The following is a 19042-nucleotide window of genomic DNA, read 5'->3' as shown; positions in this document are numbered from 1 at the left end:
ATGAGCCAGGAGGCTCACATAGAGGAAGAGAGTACAAATGCTAAAATCAATATAGCACAATACCATAATAAATAAATAACCAAACAAGTAAGGGCACAATCCTGATGGATCATTTTCTCTAAGACTGCAGAGCACAGAACAATTAAAGACCTAAGGCGTTCAGTGCTGGAACTTGCCTCATACATATAAAACAGTCCTGCATAAACCCGTGTGATACCTGCCTTTAATTCCAGCATTCAAGTCGTCCTTGGCTATACAGTAAGTTCAAGACTCTATCTTAAAAAAAACAAAAACAGGGCTGGAGAGATGGCTCAGAGGTTAAGAGCACTGACTACTCTTCCGGAGGTCCTGAGTTCAATTCCCAGCAACCACATGGCAGCTCACAACTGTCTGAAAATCCAGTTCCAGGGGACCTGACACCTTCACACTAATGCACATAAAATAAAAGATAAATAAATCACAAAATTAAAAAAAAAAAACAAAACAAAAAACAAGCAAACACCCCACATGACCTGTTTCCCTACTTCACAAGCAGGAACAGAACATTGCAAATTTAGAGAGACACTAAATGTCACAGCAGTTTTCCTCTGCATAATGGCACTGCCCTACAGGAGCCTGAGGACCCACAGTTGCTCCTCAAGTCTTAGTTCTTAAGTCCTGCAAAAGCTCCCCAAGAATAAAAATTCCATACTACAACACTCATTCAAGAAATACTTTGGGAATGGAGAGAGATGGTTCAATGGTTGAGAACACACACTGCTCTTCCAGAAGAGCCAAGTTCGATTCTTAGCACCTACAACAGGCATCTCACAACCACCTGTAATTCCAGTCCCAGAGGGATCTTCTGGCTTCTTTTGATACCTGCACTCATGTGCATACACTCATACACAAACTCACACATATAGATCTCATTAAGAATAACATAAAAAATACTTTGAAGGCAGTGAGAGTTTAGCCAAATTCTTTACATACAGGATAAGAATGTCATTTTCCCTTTAAGAGTCCTTCATGAAACAGTACAGTCACTCTGTAAAGTGCATCCTCTTCGCCATTTATTTCACAGAAAGGGAAAACATAAGTTCACACTAAAACTTGCACACGAACATCCACAGTAACTCTAGTTTATGACTGCAACAAACTGCTGCAGACCCATACGTCTGCTCAGCAAACAAGCGACGGCACAGGCAACGAAAACTACAATCCCACTTAACCGAGGCGCTCAGAGGTTAAATCCAAAGAGGAGCAGAATGGCAGTTGCCAAGAGCTGGAGGACACGAGGAACGGTGAACTGTTCGACTGTGTAAAGGAACGTCAGTTCTGTAGATGTCTCATGACGATGGTATGGACGTACCGATATGGTATCCGTAATGCCGAAAAAACAAAACAGGGCAGGGACAGCACACACGGCAGCCAAATTTGTAACTCAAGAAGTTAGGCAGGAGGATCACTGACAAATTCAAGGCCTGTCTAAGAGTGAGTGAGATCTGGGGTGAGCAGGGGATGGGATCAGGGAAGGGCACTAGACCAGAGACACACTCGAGGGTCCTATGCAGGCACCACTATATCCTGTTCTGCATACTCATTCTTCTTTACAGCTCACATATATTTTCAATTCCCGATCAACTTAATATTCCACACATCTTTTTCGGTGACAAATGTCCATGGCAAATACAATAACTGTCCACGACGAGTACAATGACTGTACACATGATTAACCCGTGATCGTCTTCCTTGGTGCCTGAAACCCAGCGGTAAGTGTGCATAAAATGTTTCTTCTACATACCAAAGTAATGTGACTATCTCAAGGAAAAGCAGATGCTATATTAAGCACTGAGCTCAACTGGAAGCTCTTTTCTTGAAAATACCGTTTTAGCAAAATAACAGACACAACATCCATGGTGATTTACACTTACATTTGGTAGACATTTCATTGAATCTGAATTTTGGGGACAACAACTGACAATACTTTGTTGATAATGATAAAAGTCATGATTTCCACTGAAAGTTAGAATGTTGGAAAATCACCACCTCTTGAGTTTGACAGCTCTCCTGATACTTAAGAATTTAAGGAAACTGGTTGGTGGTGAGTCTAATGAACGTCATTTAGAGATGTTAATAGATGTGTTAGCATCTGGGACCTTCCTTAATGCGGTAAGCCAATATAAAGCCGTTACTATGAGTAACAGTTCCATTCAAATACAAGGCAGTTTGAGGAATTTTATGTAACCGTGAGCTCGGATTTCACATCAAAACTAGCCTTTAAGAAACAATCTTCTGAACTTCTGGCAAAATCACAAAGAATACCCACAATTATTTGGAAAAACTATCAGCATACTTCTCTTCAAACTGTCCAGCCATTTAAGACCAAATTTTCCTTTAAATAGTTCATTCAAAACACACCACAACAGACAATGCAAAACGAGAACGCAGCTGCCTTTTCTATGAAGCTAGATACGGGAAGGATTTGTAAAGTATGTAATAGGCTGTTCATCTTAACTTTTCTGTTTAGGGTATACTACTTTCATTGAAATGCGTCATGCATGTCGATATAGCATGGATTATTCAATGGGTAAATATTTCACACGTCCGTTTTCATTTTTAAGACAACACATGTCTTCGTCTGCGTGGTCCTGAGACCCTCTCTGCCCCGTTCTTCCCATCGGTGAACTACCACGAACCAAGCTCTGGGACAGGATCTGCCCTCACACCCCGAGGCTGCACAGGACAGCTCAGCAGGACCACGAAGGCCTCTCCCGCCTCGGGCTAGGGCGGCGCGTGTCCGGGCCTCTCGCCAGTCGGAGGCCGCGCGGGCGGCAAAGGTGCCCGTCCGCCAGGCCCAGGCCCCGCTCGGGCAGCCGCCGTCCCAGAGCGCGCGTGCGTCCCTACCTGTTGGTCATCCCGGCCGCCACGCCCAGCATCTCGGCCGTCCACGCCGCGTCCGCCTGTGCCTCCGTCCCCGCCGCTGCGGCCGCACCCTCTTCCCTCGCTGCCCCAGCGAGCCGCCGACTGGAGGGCCGGCCTCAGGCAGGAAGGGGGCGGGGCGGGGCGGCCCCGCGGCTCGAGCCCGTAGCAGCCGGCAAATGGCGGCGCTGACCACGCCCCGGAGAGCGCGGGCCTAGGCTCGCCTGGGGGCGGGGCGGAAGCGGAAAGAGGCCGGGCGGGGGCGGGGCGAAGTCTGGCAGGGGCGGGGCTGAGCGCTGCATCGGTGGTGCCGGGTGCTGGGTCGTCAGAGCTCCTCCTCCGTCCACCAGTTCCACTCCTTCCTCGTCCTGGCGCTGAGCCTGCTTTCTCCAAGTTTGGCTGTAGGCGTTTCTCCCTGGCTCCAAGCAGGCAGAGAGGCTTCTGGGTGTTCTGAGGGTTTCCTGGTCTCTTCTGGATGTACAGAGAATCTAACCGCAAGAACACTTGGTAGAATGTGACTGGTCAAAGGACGGGCAAGAGTATCATTGGCTAGAGGCTGTAACTCAACTTGGCAGATGGGCCGCCTGATTCTTTCTGCAGGGCATAGGGTCTGTACAGGGTCCTACCCATCCTGCGAAGGTCCCGAGGAGATCGTGCTAAGGAGGATGTGCAAGTCAGCCTTCCAGGGGTGGAGGTCACATCTGGATTGGCCACTTCCAGCCTGCGGGAGCTTGGGAATGTTTAGGGTACTCTTGTTAAATATTTAACTTTGTGGGCCTGGCCTGCAAGATGAGTCAACAGGCGTTTAATCCCTGGGGCCCTTGTGGAAGGAGAGAACGATCTCCAATTTTCCTTTGCCCGCCAAACACATATACACAGAAATATAAATAAATGTAACGAAACAGAATTTTAAAAATTTTGCTTTCCAAAGAAAAAGAAAATCTTGCTACTATTTTGGGATAGTTGGGTAAAAACTGGCTGCCTCTTGATTAGTGGTTTTTAGTTTCATCATAGTTCTGCCTTCTGTGGAATGTACTCACCAAGCGATTCTACTGTGGTTGACCAATGTCTGCCATAAAGAAAACTCGGAAAAACATGGGATTGAATTTCTTACTCTTAACTCGACAGTTTCTCAGGATAAAAAATGATGTCTCCAACAGTTTTCTTTTTGTTATGGCTGTCAACAATCAGCCTTTAAAAACAAAATTTGATATTTGGAAGTCTCGTGCATATGTGCACACAGACAAAGCACATGAAAAGTTTTTTTTTAAAAATTATGTGTATGAGTGCATGTATACCTGTGTACCACCTGTGTACCCTCAGAGACTAGAGGAGGGCGTTGTACCCCCTGGAACTGGGGTTCCAGGTGCTCCTGGGCTGCCGTGTGTGTGTGTGTGTGTGTGTGTGTGTGTGTGTGTGTGTGTGTGCTGGGAACTAAACTGGAGTCCTCTGCAAGAGGACATGTTTCACTGCTGAGCTTTCTCCAGCCCCAAAAAGAGTTATTGCAAAGGATGTAATCAAAATAAATACTTAAAAAAATGTCTCTTTCTTATTTTCCATCTTCTTTCATCTCTACCCGATAAGTATGCAATAAGAAGGCAGGGAAAATTAATTCCTGCCCCCAAATAACAGACTGATTAGATAACTCTTAAAGCTTCAGCACTGCGTTTTATTATGCTTTCATCTGGTTTTGTTATAATAGAAAAACTCATACTGACGAAGTCAAGAATCCTGCAGTAGTTGCTCAATCCACAAGGCGAGATGTCCTGGCAGTCCAAGTCTGGTGCTGAAGGCCTGGAGCAGCCCTGAGAGCTGCTTGTTTTCAATTTACATTGGAAGCCCAAAGAAACGAGTTATCAGCGAAGTAACGCCACAACAGGGTGGAGAGTGAGGGCAAACAAGCTAAATTTCCTCCCATGTCCTTGTATCTGGGTGCCACCAGGAGGTGCCGCCCACCTTTAGGCTTCAAATAATCCGATTTAAAAAAAAAAATCTTGGGGCAGGGGAGATGGCTCAGAGGTTAAAAGCACTGAGGTCCATCCAAAGTTCAATTCTCAGCAACCACATGGTGATTCACAACCATCTATAATGAGATTTGGTGCCCTCTTCTGGCATGCAGGCATACATATTTATTATGTATACCTAATACACAAATCTTTTTTTTTAAAAAAAGTTCATCATAGGAGTGTCCAGTGGGTTATATTTTAGATGATTCCAGACACAATCAAGTCGACAACCAATATTAGCCATCACATTCTCTGAACACCAAAGGGTCTTTACAACCCTGAGAAAGGAACCCAAGGCTTCATGTATAAAAGGCAAAGACTGTACCACTGAGCTACATCCTTAGTCCCATTCTTATCACTAGGAGAATGTTTGTGCAAGATGTTTCTGGGAAAAGGACAGCGTTGCATTCCTAAAATTCCACCCCACTGAGTTGTGCATGAAGAATCCCATTACTCACTCCCACATTACCAGGTATGAGGTCAGTGAAGTTTACAAAAACCCAGTCTGACTTCATTTTTAAGTATTTATTCTGAGCACCTCATTTACAGTATTTCTTTGTGAAACTGAAGAAATAGCTCAGCAGTGAATCCAGCTGATGGATTGTTGGGAATGGATATGGGGTGGGACCCTGTTGAAGTAGATGTGGTCTTGTTGAGGAAGATGTCTAACTAGAGGTAGACTTAGAGGTTTCAAAAGCCCGGGGCAGGCCCAGTCTCATTCTCTTTGCCTGCTGCCTGCCCATCAGGATATAAAGCTCTCAGCTACTGTTCCGGCACATGCTTCCCACCATTATGAGAACAGGTTAACCATCTGAAACTGTGTGCAAGACCCTAGTTAGATGCTTTTATAGGAGTTGCCTTGGTCATGGTGTCTCTTCACAGCAGCGGAACAGTGACTAAGACAGTGGGTTACAATATTATGTGAGACTTCGATTGTTATCCTGAAACACCGGATTTTTATAACCACTATTTTTTTAAATTTTTTTCATTGTATATGCATTGATATTTTGCCTGTATGTGAGGGCATCTGATCCTCTGGAACTAGAGTTAGAGACAGTTTGAGCTACCATGTGGGTGCTAGGAATTGAACCCGGGTCCTCTGGAAGAGCAACCAGTGCTCTTAACCACCGAACCATCTCTCCAGTCCCACGACTACTATTTTTTAAAGGTAGGATTTCACCACGTAACTATGGCTGGCCTGGAACTTGCTACATAGACCAGGCTGGCCTTGATCCACTTGCCGGGTGCTGGGATCAAAGGGTGACCTGTCACTACATGCAGTTTCATTAGCACTTTGGTGATGGCTATTCTTGGTTGTCAACTTGACTGTATCTTGAATGAACTACACTTCAGAAACGGAGGGCACACTCGTGTGATCCGGATCTTGAGGCTGGAAGACACACACCTTTAATCCAGATCTTGAGGCTAGAAGGCACACCTTAAACTGGACCACACCTCCTGCTGGAAGCCTCTGGAAGAAGCAAGGGTGTGTTTCTTCTTCACCTGCTTGCCCTTTCCTGGTCAGCACACCCTTTTCCTTTATGGGTATTACTTCTTCGGGATTCCAGCATACATAGAAGACCAGTTGAGACACGTGCCTCGTGTGAGCAAGGCTCAAGACGGAGCAGCTGCTAGATTCTTGGGCTTTCCAAGAAGACACAGCTAGCCATTATTGGATTAGATGGACTGCAGCCTGCAAGTCATTCCACCACTCGGCATTAGCCCTTTTTACCAGAGATGATCTCTTGAATTCTAAACACCAGAACTTAGCCTTTATACCTAGTCTATGGTTTTATTTATTAAAAGATGTACATTGTATTCATACGCACCTATTAGGAAGTTGAGACTTTCTTCAGTCGCACTGTTGAGAATAGTTTTTTTCCCTATTTGTGTTGCTAAAAGTTATTTCAAGTCTTCTACTATCCACTCATTCAAGATGTTAGGGATCTCCAGCTCGGGGACCCCATTCCAAACCTTACCCTCAGCACACCATGCAGCAGCTCCCTGGAGCTGCCCTTTCCAGACTCTGCCCAAAGAAGGCCCTGCCAAGGGTCAGCTCCTCCCCAGGGGCTGCCCAGGACCATGCCTAAAAGGTATTAAGACCTGGTTGCCAGACCGGGTGGTAGTGTTACATGCCTTTAGTCCCAGCTCTCGGGAGGCAGAGACAGGCAGATCTTTGTGAGTTCAAGGGTAGATGGGTGTCATGGTCAACTGTCAATGGAGTTCCTGTATTTCTCATAGGCTTCTTCACTTGTAATTCACCTAGGTCTGAAGGGTCACTCGTTGTCATCTTGATCAGTCAACCATCTTCAGAACAGAATTTGTTGATGAGCCCCAGGGTTCCTTCAAGTGTTTCACTGACTTCAATTACCTCTCCTGACAGAGGAGCAGATGGCACTGGAGATGAGGAACCTGCCTGACTTCATTTTGAAAGCAGGAGATATTACATTGTCTTGTTAAAAATAAGTCTATTTACTGTAAGAGCTTAGTTCTCTGTCTCCTGGAACATGACCTTCTCCAACCCATGACCTTGCCTTGTTTTTGAGAATAGCTTACTGTCCCTGACCCCTTCCTAATCACAGGGTGACATGATTTTTGAGATTTTTTTTTTTTGCTGTTGTTATTTCCTTATTGCCCCATTATCTGTTTTCTCTAAACTACTTGTAATTTTACTCCTTAAAAGGTTCCCAAGAAATGGATTCAGGGCTGCTCTTTTTTTGAGGGAGGGTTTTGTGTGTGTGTGTGTGTGTGTGTGTGTGTGTGTGTGTGTGTGTGTGTAACAGTCCTGGCTGTCCTGAAACTTGCTTGTAGACCAGGCTGACCTCGAACTTGCTCAGATCCACCTGCCTCTTCCTCCCAAATGCTCGGTGGGATTAAAGGCACGAGTCACCACCACCCAAAAGAAACTGCTCTCTTTAACCCAACTTAGGAGACAGACACTGGCCAGCTCTTGGATGTACTCCAATAAAAAAAAAAATAAGCTTGCTTCAAATTGAGCTTCAATTTGGCTCAAATTGTGGTAGTGGTCTTATTCTCGCTGTTGGGATGAACACACCACCAGTGTGGGTACAATACTAATTCAACCACCGATTTCCAGGTTTATAAGCTATTTCTTTCAAATCAATATTGAAAAGCTTTTCCAGAGCTGGCAAGATGGATCAGCAGTAAAGATGCGTGCCAGATACAGCCTACATTTGATCTGGTATCCACATGGTTGATGGAGAGAACCAAATTTTAGAACTTCTCTGACCTCCACACACATGTGGCATGTATGCACACATGCATGAGGTGGTTCAGAGGGGAAGAGCACTGGCTGCCCTTGAGAGGACCTGGATTCATTTCTCAGCACCCCCATGGCCACTCACAACCACCCGTAATTTGAGTTTCATTGGATCTGACACTCTGTTTTGGTCTCCAAGGGCACTGTATGTATATCATGCACATATATACATGCAGACAAATACTCATAAAATAAAAATAAGTAAATCTCAAAAAAGAGATCCCTTTCATTGAAATGTAATCTTTTGCTGGACTTCAACTATGCATCTTTGTTCTGACAGCCTACATCACAGCTCTGCAAGGAGTAAGGTTCCCACTGAGACAAGCAGCCATAAAAAGGCATCGCTGAATAATGTATTATTGTGAAATCAGGATAGCTGGAGTTTGTTAATAGACTCACTTCCTTGGGAAAGCTGATACAAGTAAACACCAAGTTGAAATGAAGAGGCTTCTCAAGGGAATGTGACCTTTTCGTAACTACTTGGCTAAGCAAAAGAGCAAGAAAGGAGCGCATTTTCTGTACCCTGCATGCATTAGGTCCTGGGGTCTATCCCTAACAACAACAACAAAAAATTAAGTAGTGAGCGTAGCATTACTTAGAAAAATATATTCTATTTAAGCAAATAAATAAAACCAAGCACTTGTCTTCTCCAAGGTGCCAAAAAAGATTCGATGAACACAGCGGCAGAATTTGCAGTCTTCTAGACAAGAGACATTTCCACACTTTTGCCAGTATGGAAGATCTCACTGTCACTTACCTGACTTAGAAATATTTATGTTTCCCCCAATGGCCAGCAAATATTTTAAAGAGTACTCAGCATCCTCATTCACCAGGAAATGCAAAGTAAAACTACTTTGAGGTTCCATCTTACCCCAGTTAGAATTCCTGTCATTAAAAACAAAACAGAGCCAAATGAGACACAGCATTCAGTAGCATCTGTGCTAACATTGGAACTATACCATGAAGATTGGGATGGCCCTGCACAAGGATGACACACACATTAATGAATTGGCCCCTATTAATAAACAGTAATTGGGCTGGAGAGATGACTCATCCATTAAGAGCACTGGCTGCTCTTCCAGAGGACCTGGGTTCAATTCCCAGCACCCACATGGCAGCTCACAACAGTCTGTAACTCCAGTTCCAGGAGATCTGACACCCTCACACTAACGCACATAAAATAAAATTTAAAAACAAACAACAATAACAAAAACCTAAACAAAGGCCACTACAACAATGGCTGTGGAAATTACTGCCCATTACTGCAAAGCCTGATGGCCTGGGAGGAGAGAATCTATTCCCACAAGTTGTTCTGTGGCCTCTAAACCATGCTGTGAGCCCCATAAATAAATGAACGAATGTACTTTGTGTTAGGAATTTTTCCTAGTGTGAGCTCTCTGCCGACGCAAATTCCCAATCAAGTCAAATCAAAACAAGCCAAATTAAAAAAATATCCAGGTTTAATGGGATTCCTGCGCTCTCCGGTAGCCAGGGGGAACCAATAGGCTGCAAAAGTGACCACCGGGAGGAAGAAAAAAAGACCACGTGATCCTCTTTTGGGCGTTCACTTAAATACTCGGTGGGCGTGGTCCTGACATCCCTGGGGTGGTCAGGACCTGGCATGCTGGGATTTGGAGTCCAGACCAATACAACTCTCAGGCCTGGGGGGTTGGGATAGATGCGAGGGGCTGGGGTCTATGCCCCCAACTTAACACTTTAAAAAAGTGCTAAGTCATCTCTCCAGCCCAATTTTTCTTTTAATGCAGATCCTTTTATTTTGTGTGTATAAGTATTTGCCTGAATATATAGATGTAAATCACGTGGGTGCCCAAGGAGACCAGAAGAGGGTGTAGAATCCTTTGTAGTTGGAGCTATTTCCAATTGTGAGCCTCAGTGTGGGTGCTGGGAGCTGAACCTGGGTCCTCTGCCAGTGTGAGAGGCATAGTTACATTTTAAGTTTTAATTACTATGCCTTAGAGATCCATGAAACAAAAATGCCTCTGACCTGCAAGCCTGTTTTCCAAGAACAGATAGTTCCTGAAATGTTGGAGGCTATTGTTTATGGGCGATAACAAGTCACATGTTTTCACTCCCCTGGATAAGTTCGCTTGACCCATTTGCACCAAATGGGCTTGATCACATGTGGAGGGAGATTCACAGGCAGGAAATACATTAGGATGTATGCTTGCCCCTGATTAGATGAGGCTGCAAGTAAGTCAGGATGTATGTTTGCTCCTGAGTGGACCTTATGGGAAATACTTAAGTTGCTGCAAACTGTGACTAAAGGCCATCAGGGCCATTTTCTGGAAATCCAAAAGGACCTGGCCAGAGCCTATCTATCTGGGCAGTATTTAATTAAAGCTTGCTCCAAATCTGGATTTTAATTGTGGTAGTGGTTTTTCTCTATCGGTGGAATTCATACCAGAACAGAGTTATTCTTAACCATGAGCCATCACTCCAGGTCCAACAGACTTACCTTTTTTGAGACAAAAATGCCTCTGATCTGCAAGCCCCTTGCCCAAGGTTAGACAGTTCCTGGAAGGTGCCTGAGCACCCGGTAAGCCACAGGACATGTGATGATACACAGATTAATATAAATGGGTTAATTTAAATATAAGAGCTTGCAAGTAATAATCCTGAGCCACTGGCCAAACATAATTAAACAGACCTCTGAGTGGTTATTTGGGAACTGGTGGGCAGGAGAGAAACCTCCATTTAAAAATGCGCCCAATGTGGGGCTTGAACCCTTGACTCTGAGATTGAGAGTCTCATGTTCTACTGACTGAGTCTGTAAATCTGAAAAGTATTTTCTTGATTAATGATTGTTTGGGGGATGGTACCGCTCCTGGGAAGGTGGTTCTAAGTTGTATAAGAAAGGCTGAGGCTAGAGAGATGACTCAGCAATTAAGAACATTGGCTGCTCTTCCAGAGAACCCAGGTTTGACTCCTAGCACCCATATGGCCACTCACAACTGACTGTGACATTAGTTCTAGAGGATAGGATGACACCTTTGGCCACTGCTGGCATTGCATGCACATTGTGCCCAGGCACACATGCAAACAAAATAGCCACACACATAAAAAAAGAAAGCTGAACAAGCTATGAAGATCAAGCCAGTGAGCAATGTTTCGCCATGGTCTCTGCTTTGGTTCCTGTCCTGACTCCACTTCATGATAGACTGTGATCAGGATATGTAAACGAAATACATCCTTTCTTCCCTAAGTAACTCCAAAACCAACTTGACTACTCAAATCTGAGTCTAACATCCCATAAAAGTTTTAAAAGTCATTCCCATCAGAGTAATCCATCCTCAGACTGCTTTCTCAGGGTGGGACGTTTCCCACCAAATATAGAGTGGCAGGAAGTAATCCTCCTACTTGCTAGGTGCAACAATTATGTTTTTGTCTTGCTTTTTGAGATTGGGCCTCACTGTGTAGCCCTAGCTGGCCTAGAATGTCGGCATCACCATCCTGATGGCTGGGGTTCTGTGCTGAATAAAAAGGAAAAGAATCTTCTTTGGGATTGAACATAAAAAATAAAAAAAATAATAAAAATAAAAGGAAAGAATCAGTGTGGCACAAAGTATGCACAGCTCTGCTCCCTGACAGTGGATACGGTGCAACCTGCTGCCTCACATGCCTGCTGGTCCAGCTAGAACTGTTCTACACGCCAAACACTTTCCTCTGCATACGGAAGGCATTCTCACACCGTGAGCTGTGTGTGTGTGTGTGTGTGTGTGTATGGTGGTGGTGGGGGCTGCAAGTGTCACAGCTTACAGGGAAAGAATCTGCCTGAGGTAAGAATGAACCTTGGTTCAGGCTGGATCAAACTTCTGGAGTCTGATACTAGGCAGTTTATGGTAAGCATATTTAAACACAGTACAATTTGAAAAACAGCTTCCTAATACGATCCCTGGTGAACAAGAAGGTGTAATTACATCGAAACTCAACTCAAAGTACATGTCATTTCTACCAAGAAAATGGGCTCTAGAGATAGGCTACATGTGTTATCTTAAGGGCCTAGGGAAGGATCTGATGTGGTCTTAGTCATACAGACAGCAAAGAAGTCATCTGAGTTATGACCTATTAGCTACCTCTGGTCCTGGTTGTGGGCATTTGGGGGGAGCCCTTAGCTATACAGTATAGCACCAATTCTAATTGGTCTTAATAAATAAAACCCGGAGTCAGATATTGTGGGTGAAAGCTGAAGGATCAGAGAAGCAGTGCGCCCAGCCACTGGACTGAAACCTTTTACATCCACCAATGCTCAGACTGCAGGGGTAATCCTGTCCTGACCGACTGCTTCACACTGCTGCCTCAAGACTGCACTGAGCTCCTGCCTCCTTCCCCCTTAAATTCCTCTCTCCACCCACTCATCACTCCTGTCTCCACCTCCCTAGTGTTGGAATCACTTGTGTGTGAGCTCTGTTTCTCTTTTAAATGGGATCAATTTTGTGTAGCTCAGGGTAGTCTTGAACTCCCAGAGATCCCTCTGCCTCTGTCTCTGTAGTCCTGGGATTAAAGTGCATGCCACCACTGCCTGGTGACTAGTGGCTTAGCTCTGCACTCTGATCTTTAGGCAAGCTTTGTTAAAACACAAGCAAAATATCACCACAATACAGATAATGTAAGAGTCATCTAGATTATCAAGTATCTCCAGTCCTGGCTGTGAGAGCTTGATATGGCCTGGCTCTTCAGATAATGCTGATCACCAGGCTTTTAGTCATCTCCGATTCCCAACCTTTTGGATGGAAAAACAGGCTATACATCTTTTTCTTTGAAAAGACAACACTGAATTTCACTGGTGATTGGTGGGTGCAAGGACCTCTGTGCTCCCAACAGTGAGACTAAATAAAACCTTCCTTCCTTAAGGTTCTTTTTCATCAGGTATTTTGTCACGGAAATGAAAAATGTAACAAATATAGCATATAACAATTAATTAAATGTGAACCCAAATAAAATTAAATTGGTAAAGTTCTCGGAGACGAACATGAATACATTTGTGAGCCTGCATCAGGCATAGTGTCTGAACATGAGACTAAAAGCACAAAAGACAAGGAGAAACAAACAAAATAAAAAGACAAAGAAACAAAACAAAACAAAACTACAAAAGAGTAAAAGACTTCACTGAAGATAAAAATTTTGGAATTCAAATGGTATCTTTAAGGAAACAAATGGAGCCAGATGTGGTGGCACATGCCTTCAATTTCAGTACTTGGGAAACAGATACAGGCAGATCTCTGTGAGTTTAAGGACAGTCAGGTTAACACAGTGAGTTCTAAAATGTCCAAGGCTACACATTGAAGCCCTATCTTTAGAAACTACAAACAAACAAATAACAAAAATGGACTGATGAGCTAGCTTTGTGGGTAGAAGTGCTCACTGTGTACACCAGGTAACCCGAATTTGATCCTTGTCTGAAACACACATAATGGTAGAAGGGAGGGACCAATCCCACATGTCCTTTTATCTTCACAAGCACACAGTGGCACAGGAGTGTATATGTACATGTGTACATATGCATGCGCGCACACACACACTTTTTAAACATAAAAAAATACAAAAAGACAATCCACAGAATCAAAAAATGGGAAAAATATTTGCTAATCATACAGCTGACAGAGGACTTACCTTGAACACATAAAAGACACTCAAAGCAACTTGAAAAACTAACAGAACTTTAAAACTGGGCAAGCAAACAAAAGCGACATTTCTCTAAAAAAGACTGAAACATAGAAACTTTTATGCAAAATGGTGTAGCAGCAAATTTCATGACAGCCAACAGTTGGAAATATGAACATGTCTGTAAGTTAATGGATAGAAACGGAGACTCCTACAATGGAATTCCCTGCAAAATGAAAGCGAATGAAGTATTAACAGCTGCTACAACACGGGTAAACCTTGTAGACATGCGAAGTGAAACTAGTCACAAAGAGGTATTAAAGAAAAAAAAATGATTGCAGATGTAGCTTAGCAACAGAATCTAGACCCGGAGAAAGAAAATAAAAAGGTGGCTCAAATTTGTAGAGATCCGCCTACCGCGGCATCCTAGGATTAAGGGCATGTGCCACCATGCCAGGCTGTCTGTGTTCTCTGAAAAGGCTGGTGGGAGGTGGTCTCATAGGCTGGCCTCAAGTCCCTGAGATGAAGGGAATTATTCTGCCAAAGCCTTCTGAGTAGCTCAGTCTGTGTAAGACACTGTCGTAAGTTCCACTAGGTCCAGCCATGAAGAGGCAGCACCAAGAGTTTGCACTCCACCTCACAGCCTGATTCAAAACCCCAAAGAGACAGTGCTTAACAGAAAAAGGATAGTCAGAGAAACAGAATATACAGTTAAATGCATTTAATAGAAATATCAATCATTATAGTTCCTTATTGCTGGTCACAAAAAGCATATATGTCTCTTGTAATCAAAGTAATTTTTACCATGCAAAAGGCATTTTTATTACATTCATATGAACAGACTAGATTTCAAAACAGTTTATACAGACTTCAAAAGGTGTAGTAGGCCCAAAGAAAACGTGGAATTTATTTAAATATTACTAAAATTACATCAGAGGCCACTGGGCATACTCATATTCACAGTTTATGAAGTTAAAAATACTCACTTCTAAAGTCAGCTCTGAGATAGATGCATTTAATCAATACATTCACTAGTTAGGTCTGTTCTAACACAGCGGGGCGGACACTGAGAGATAATCGCTTTAAGAGAACAAATTCAACATGTCAGCAGCAAACTTCAGCTAAACCAGGTTGGAAACCAATGTCCATAGTGACTGACGTACAGAGTCAGTCAGGGTTCTAGCTGAAACTGAAAACTGAGAATCAACCATATGCTTAATAACTCCAGAGAGCACTATGTAGTTATTTATTAACAAATTGCATATTAAAATATAATCCCCAAATTTAATTTAAGAGCACAATTTTAATCTAGTAAATGGACTATTTCCAGAGACATAAAGGCAAGTAACACATCCCCAGCTAGGCTTATTCACCAAGAGTAAGCCTGAGCCCTCTCGGGGTCGTGCTTGGGGAACAAGACTACCTGAACAATACTGGAAGCACCAGGTTCATGTGTATTTAATGCTGAGTCAGACAGTCACTGTTCTGAGAGGCAGGGAATTCTCAAAACAGACTCATGGCTTAGGAGCAATGGCAGCACACTAAGAGCCTAGAGATGCCACGGAAACACATTAGCTGAGGTGGGCTCCATCTATTCAAGGTCAGCGTCCTATCACCAGTACCAGGGTAAGTTTTGAAATAACAAGTGGGGGGAGGGAAGAGTTTTAAAGCAACAGACTAAACAGCAATTTAACTTAGCCTCATAATCAACTGTAGCATACGTACTTCATAATCCCTCAATAAACATGTCAACCTTCCCAACAAAGGATTTCCTTAATCTTGAAACATTATTTTAAAAGTTTAAACTTTCCAATTGATATGGTACCAAAATTCAAATCACTTTCAAAATTCACAGTACTACTTAGAAACGTGTGGCTCCTGGGGTTCCAGAGTACAGGAATGAACTGTGTTCTCTGTATATGGGAGATCATGGAGACTGAGGCCATGGTGCTGAGTCACAGGGCTGTGGGCGACTGGTACCATTGCTTCAAGCTGTTGTCCTTTTACTACAAGTTGAGAGTCTAAATTCATCTGCTATACATATATACAATCATCAGGGGATGTGAACAGATATGGACACTTCCTGATCAAATATTAATAACCATTTTTCCTTCAAATGAATTCTATTGAGTCAATAAAGCATTTTCTTCCCATCAATCTATCGAAGTCCAGACCAGCTATGCAGATAGGATGCCCATCCAGAGGAACGAGAAGCACTTTCTTCTTCACCTTTAAAAAACAAAATTATTAAATATTATCAATGTGAAATCTAAAATAAAATAAAAATCTTTTATTTACTATCTCTGTCCTAATCTTTTTCTTTTGCTCTTTATAGAACTTTTAAAATTTATCAACATTATTTTATGTGTATGAGTATTTCTTTTGCATATATGCTTGTGCAACACCTTCCTGCTGTGGTACTTGTGGAGGCCAGAAGAAAGCATCAGGTTCCCTGGTATAGTTACAACCGGTTGGGAGCTGCCCTGTGCTTGTTTGAACCCACGTCCTCTGAAAGAACAGCCAGTGCTCTTAATCACTGAGTCATTTTTCCAGCTTCTTGAACTTTGCTAAGGGTGCCATTTATTAAAAGTGTTTATGCCAAAATAGTTGTATACCAGGAGCCGACATGGTGGAAGGACAGAATCAAGTTCCATAAACTGTCCTTGGACTCTATGTGTGCGCCATGGAAAGATATACAAGGCACATATCACATATCACAGATATACACAAAAAAACAAACAAATAATTCATTCTCTCTCTCTCTCTCTCTCTATCTCTATCTCTTTTTCTTTCTTTGGTTTTTTGAGACTGGGTTTCTCTGTAGCTTTGGAGCATGTCCTGGAACCAGCTCTTGTAGAACAGGCTGGCCTCGAACTCACAAAGATCCACCTGCCTCTGCCTCCTGAGTGCTGGGATTAAAGATGTGCGCCACCACTGCCCAGCTATTTTTTATTTATGTGTGTTGGTGTTTTGCCTGCATGTATGTCTGTATGAGGGTGTTGGGTACCCTAAAACTGGAGTTACAGTTGTGAGTTTTCATGTGGGTGCTGGGAATTGAACCCAGGTTCTCTGGAAGAACAGCCAGTGCTCTTAACTGCTTAGACATCTATCCAGCCCTAATAAATGGTATATTCTAATACTGAGTTTCTTTTGTTGTTTGAGGTAGGGTCAGGCTACATAGCCGTTGTAGTTTGGTATTCACTCTGTAGCCCAGGGAAAACCTGTTGGACTCTTGTAGGTATATAGTATCATGCCTGGCTTCATTTGACTACTGTTAAATGTGGCTATGGTAATCTGCACTATAGTGAGCAGAAATAAGAGTTTTCTAAGTACTGAGAAATTCTTTATTAGGAAGACATGATACACGAAACAGATTTAAGGAACTACAAATACTCATTATGAAGTAAGTAATCCTGCCAAACATTAACCCGGAATCTCATCAGTCCTAGATCCAGTTCTCCTGGGACACAGCCCCAGACCACAAGCACCAGTTCGCTTAAAATGTAAAATCTTGGGTAAGAGTCAAAAGGTAAATCTTACTAAGTATAACAAGTAACTGAATTCTAAGGGCCATTCTTTTTTTTAGTTCATTTATTTTATGTATGAGTGCTCTATCTGCATATATACCATTATGCCAGAAGAGGGCATACCACTAAAGATAGCTGGGGGTCACCATGTAATTGCTGGGAATTGAACTCAGGACCTCTGGAAGACCAGTAGGTGCTCTTAATCTCTGAGCCATCATCTCTCCAGCCCCCTCAAGGGTCATCCTAAATTTATCAGTTTATTTAGGATGTATAACAGATAGAGGAACATGTTAAAAGAATATTAAGATGAGAACATCAGTCCCAAGTTGGTGTCTATATATTCTGGGTTCAGTATGGTGATGCCACACATAGTAAGTACATAGTACACCTGTGAGGTACTTATTTTGCCCAGATGCACCTAGATGTAATCCGAAAACTGACTTCCTGTGTATGTGCAGTATTTGAATATACTCCTATAAGCAACTAGTTCAAAATGCTGGACTGCTATGGAACACATGATCAGATTGTTAAGTTACTAATATATGGTATATTAAGTAGTAACAAGATTTATTATAACTAGAAGGGGATGAAAACAAACAAACCTTAAACAACTAAACCCTCACAACCCTTGACTAAACCTGAAAAACTGCAACCAAACAAAGCTAGGAGAACGCCAACTAAACGCGGAGTAGAGACACAGGAGCAGTAAACAGGAGATTGAGTTGAAAACCCAGAGACTGACGACAGCTACAAGGGACTAAATCACCGTATTTTCTCTGTATGCTTAAAAAGGAAAACACTCTAGACTAATCCAAAAATAAAACCATGATTCTTAATCTGCAGTTTGAAGTCAGGTATATCACAGCATTTGAAAAGAGTCTATGGGAAACACTGTTAGCCTAACTGATATGAGCATTACACTCCACTGCGGGGCAGTATTAACTCTGCATGCATGTGAAAAGTGTGTTGGGTCACATGACCAGTGTCCCTCTACTGTTTGGGAGTGGAAGTAGAGAAAGGGGAAGTGAGTGAGGAGGAAAACGCGTCACATCTCCCACCCCAAACACATCCACCTCAACACCAGGCTAGAGATGTAATTTCCAGAGATGGAAGGCAGGCCATTTGCCCCAGACGTTAAAAAGCTAGTTGACAAAACTCATTCTAAGTGAACGAAATTCTAACAGGGAAAGGTTGCCTGCACACATCCATTCTTAAGCAAGACTGATGGTTAGCACAAATGGTCAATGCACCAGTGAGTGCCTCCCGCCGCCTACCTTGAGCAACTGTGGCAAGCTTGCCCTTTTCTTCAGGGCTGAGTTGCAGCATTGTGTCTATCACAGGGAGAAGCTGCTCTCTTTCACTCCCGGGCTTCAGGAAAATGAACCGTAGCAAGACATTCTTCAAGTACTCCAGGTTAGCTACTGACTTTTCTCGCTCTTGATTTCTTTCCAGTCTTCTTATCTCACTTTTGAGAAGCTAGCGTGAGAGAAATCGGTTAATGCTGTGCTTGGAAACTTCTGGTTGAATCTAGTAAACTGAACACACACATTTATCTTCTCCCTGAGCAATTCCTACCTCAGGAAAAGACAGTGGAGTTAAGAGGGGCGAATAACCAACTCCAAGAAGAGTGGAAAGAGGTGAACAAATGAGGTGCTTTAGTCTGGCAGCCTCAAATGCCCCCAGGAAGAGCAGGTGCTCAGAGGCAC

The 19042-nt window shown here is 43.2% G+C and overlaps 1 protein-coding gene and 1 non-coding gene across 2 annotated transcripts in view; one reads left to right on the top strand and one right to left on the bottom strand.

Annotated features, from left to right (window-relative positions):
• Positions 1-9104: 9104 nt before the first annotated feature.
• On the top strand, positions 9105-9210 carry LOC125411593 (U6 spliceosomal RNA). The gene has a single exon (XR_007235356.3). It is a non-coding gene; the product is annotated as a U6 spliceosomal RNA (small nuclear RNA).
• A 5305-nt stretch (positions 9211-14515) lies between these two features.
• Positions 14516-19042, bottom strand: part of Gcc2 (GRIP and coiled-coil domain containing 2) — a 42583-nt gene continuing 38056 nt past the window's right edge. Inside the window, exons 22-23 of the mRNA XM_048451772.3 lie at positions 18611-18812; positions 14516-16038 (exon numbers count right to left, since the gene is read on the bottom strand). Of these exons, the coding sequence (XP_048307729.3) occupies positions 15968-16038; positions 18611-18812 (273 nt within the window). The 3' untranslated portion in view covers positions 14516-15967. The remainder of the gene's footprint in view (positions 16039-18610; positions 18813-19042) is intronic.

The sequence above is a fragment of the Myodes glareolus genome, chromosome 18, assembly GCF_982192425.1.
Source record: "Myodes glareolus chromosome 18, mMyoGla1.1, whole genome shotgun sequence".
Lineage (NCBI taxonomy): Eukaryota > Metazoa > Chordata > Mammalia > Rodentia > Cricetidae > Myodes > Myodes glareolus.
The sequence above is the reverse complement of the archived record's forward strand: the minus strand, read 5'-3'. Positions and strand labels throughout refer to the sequence as shown.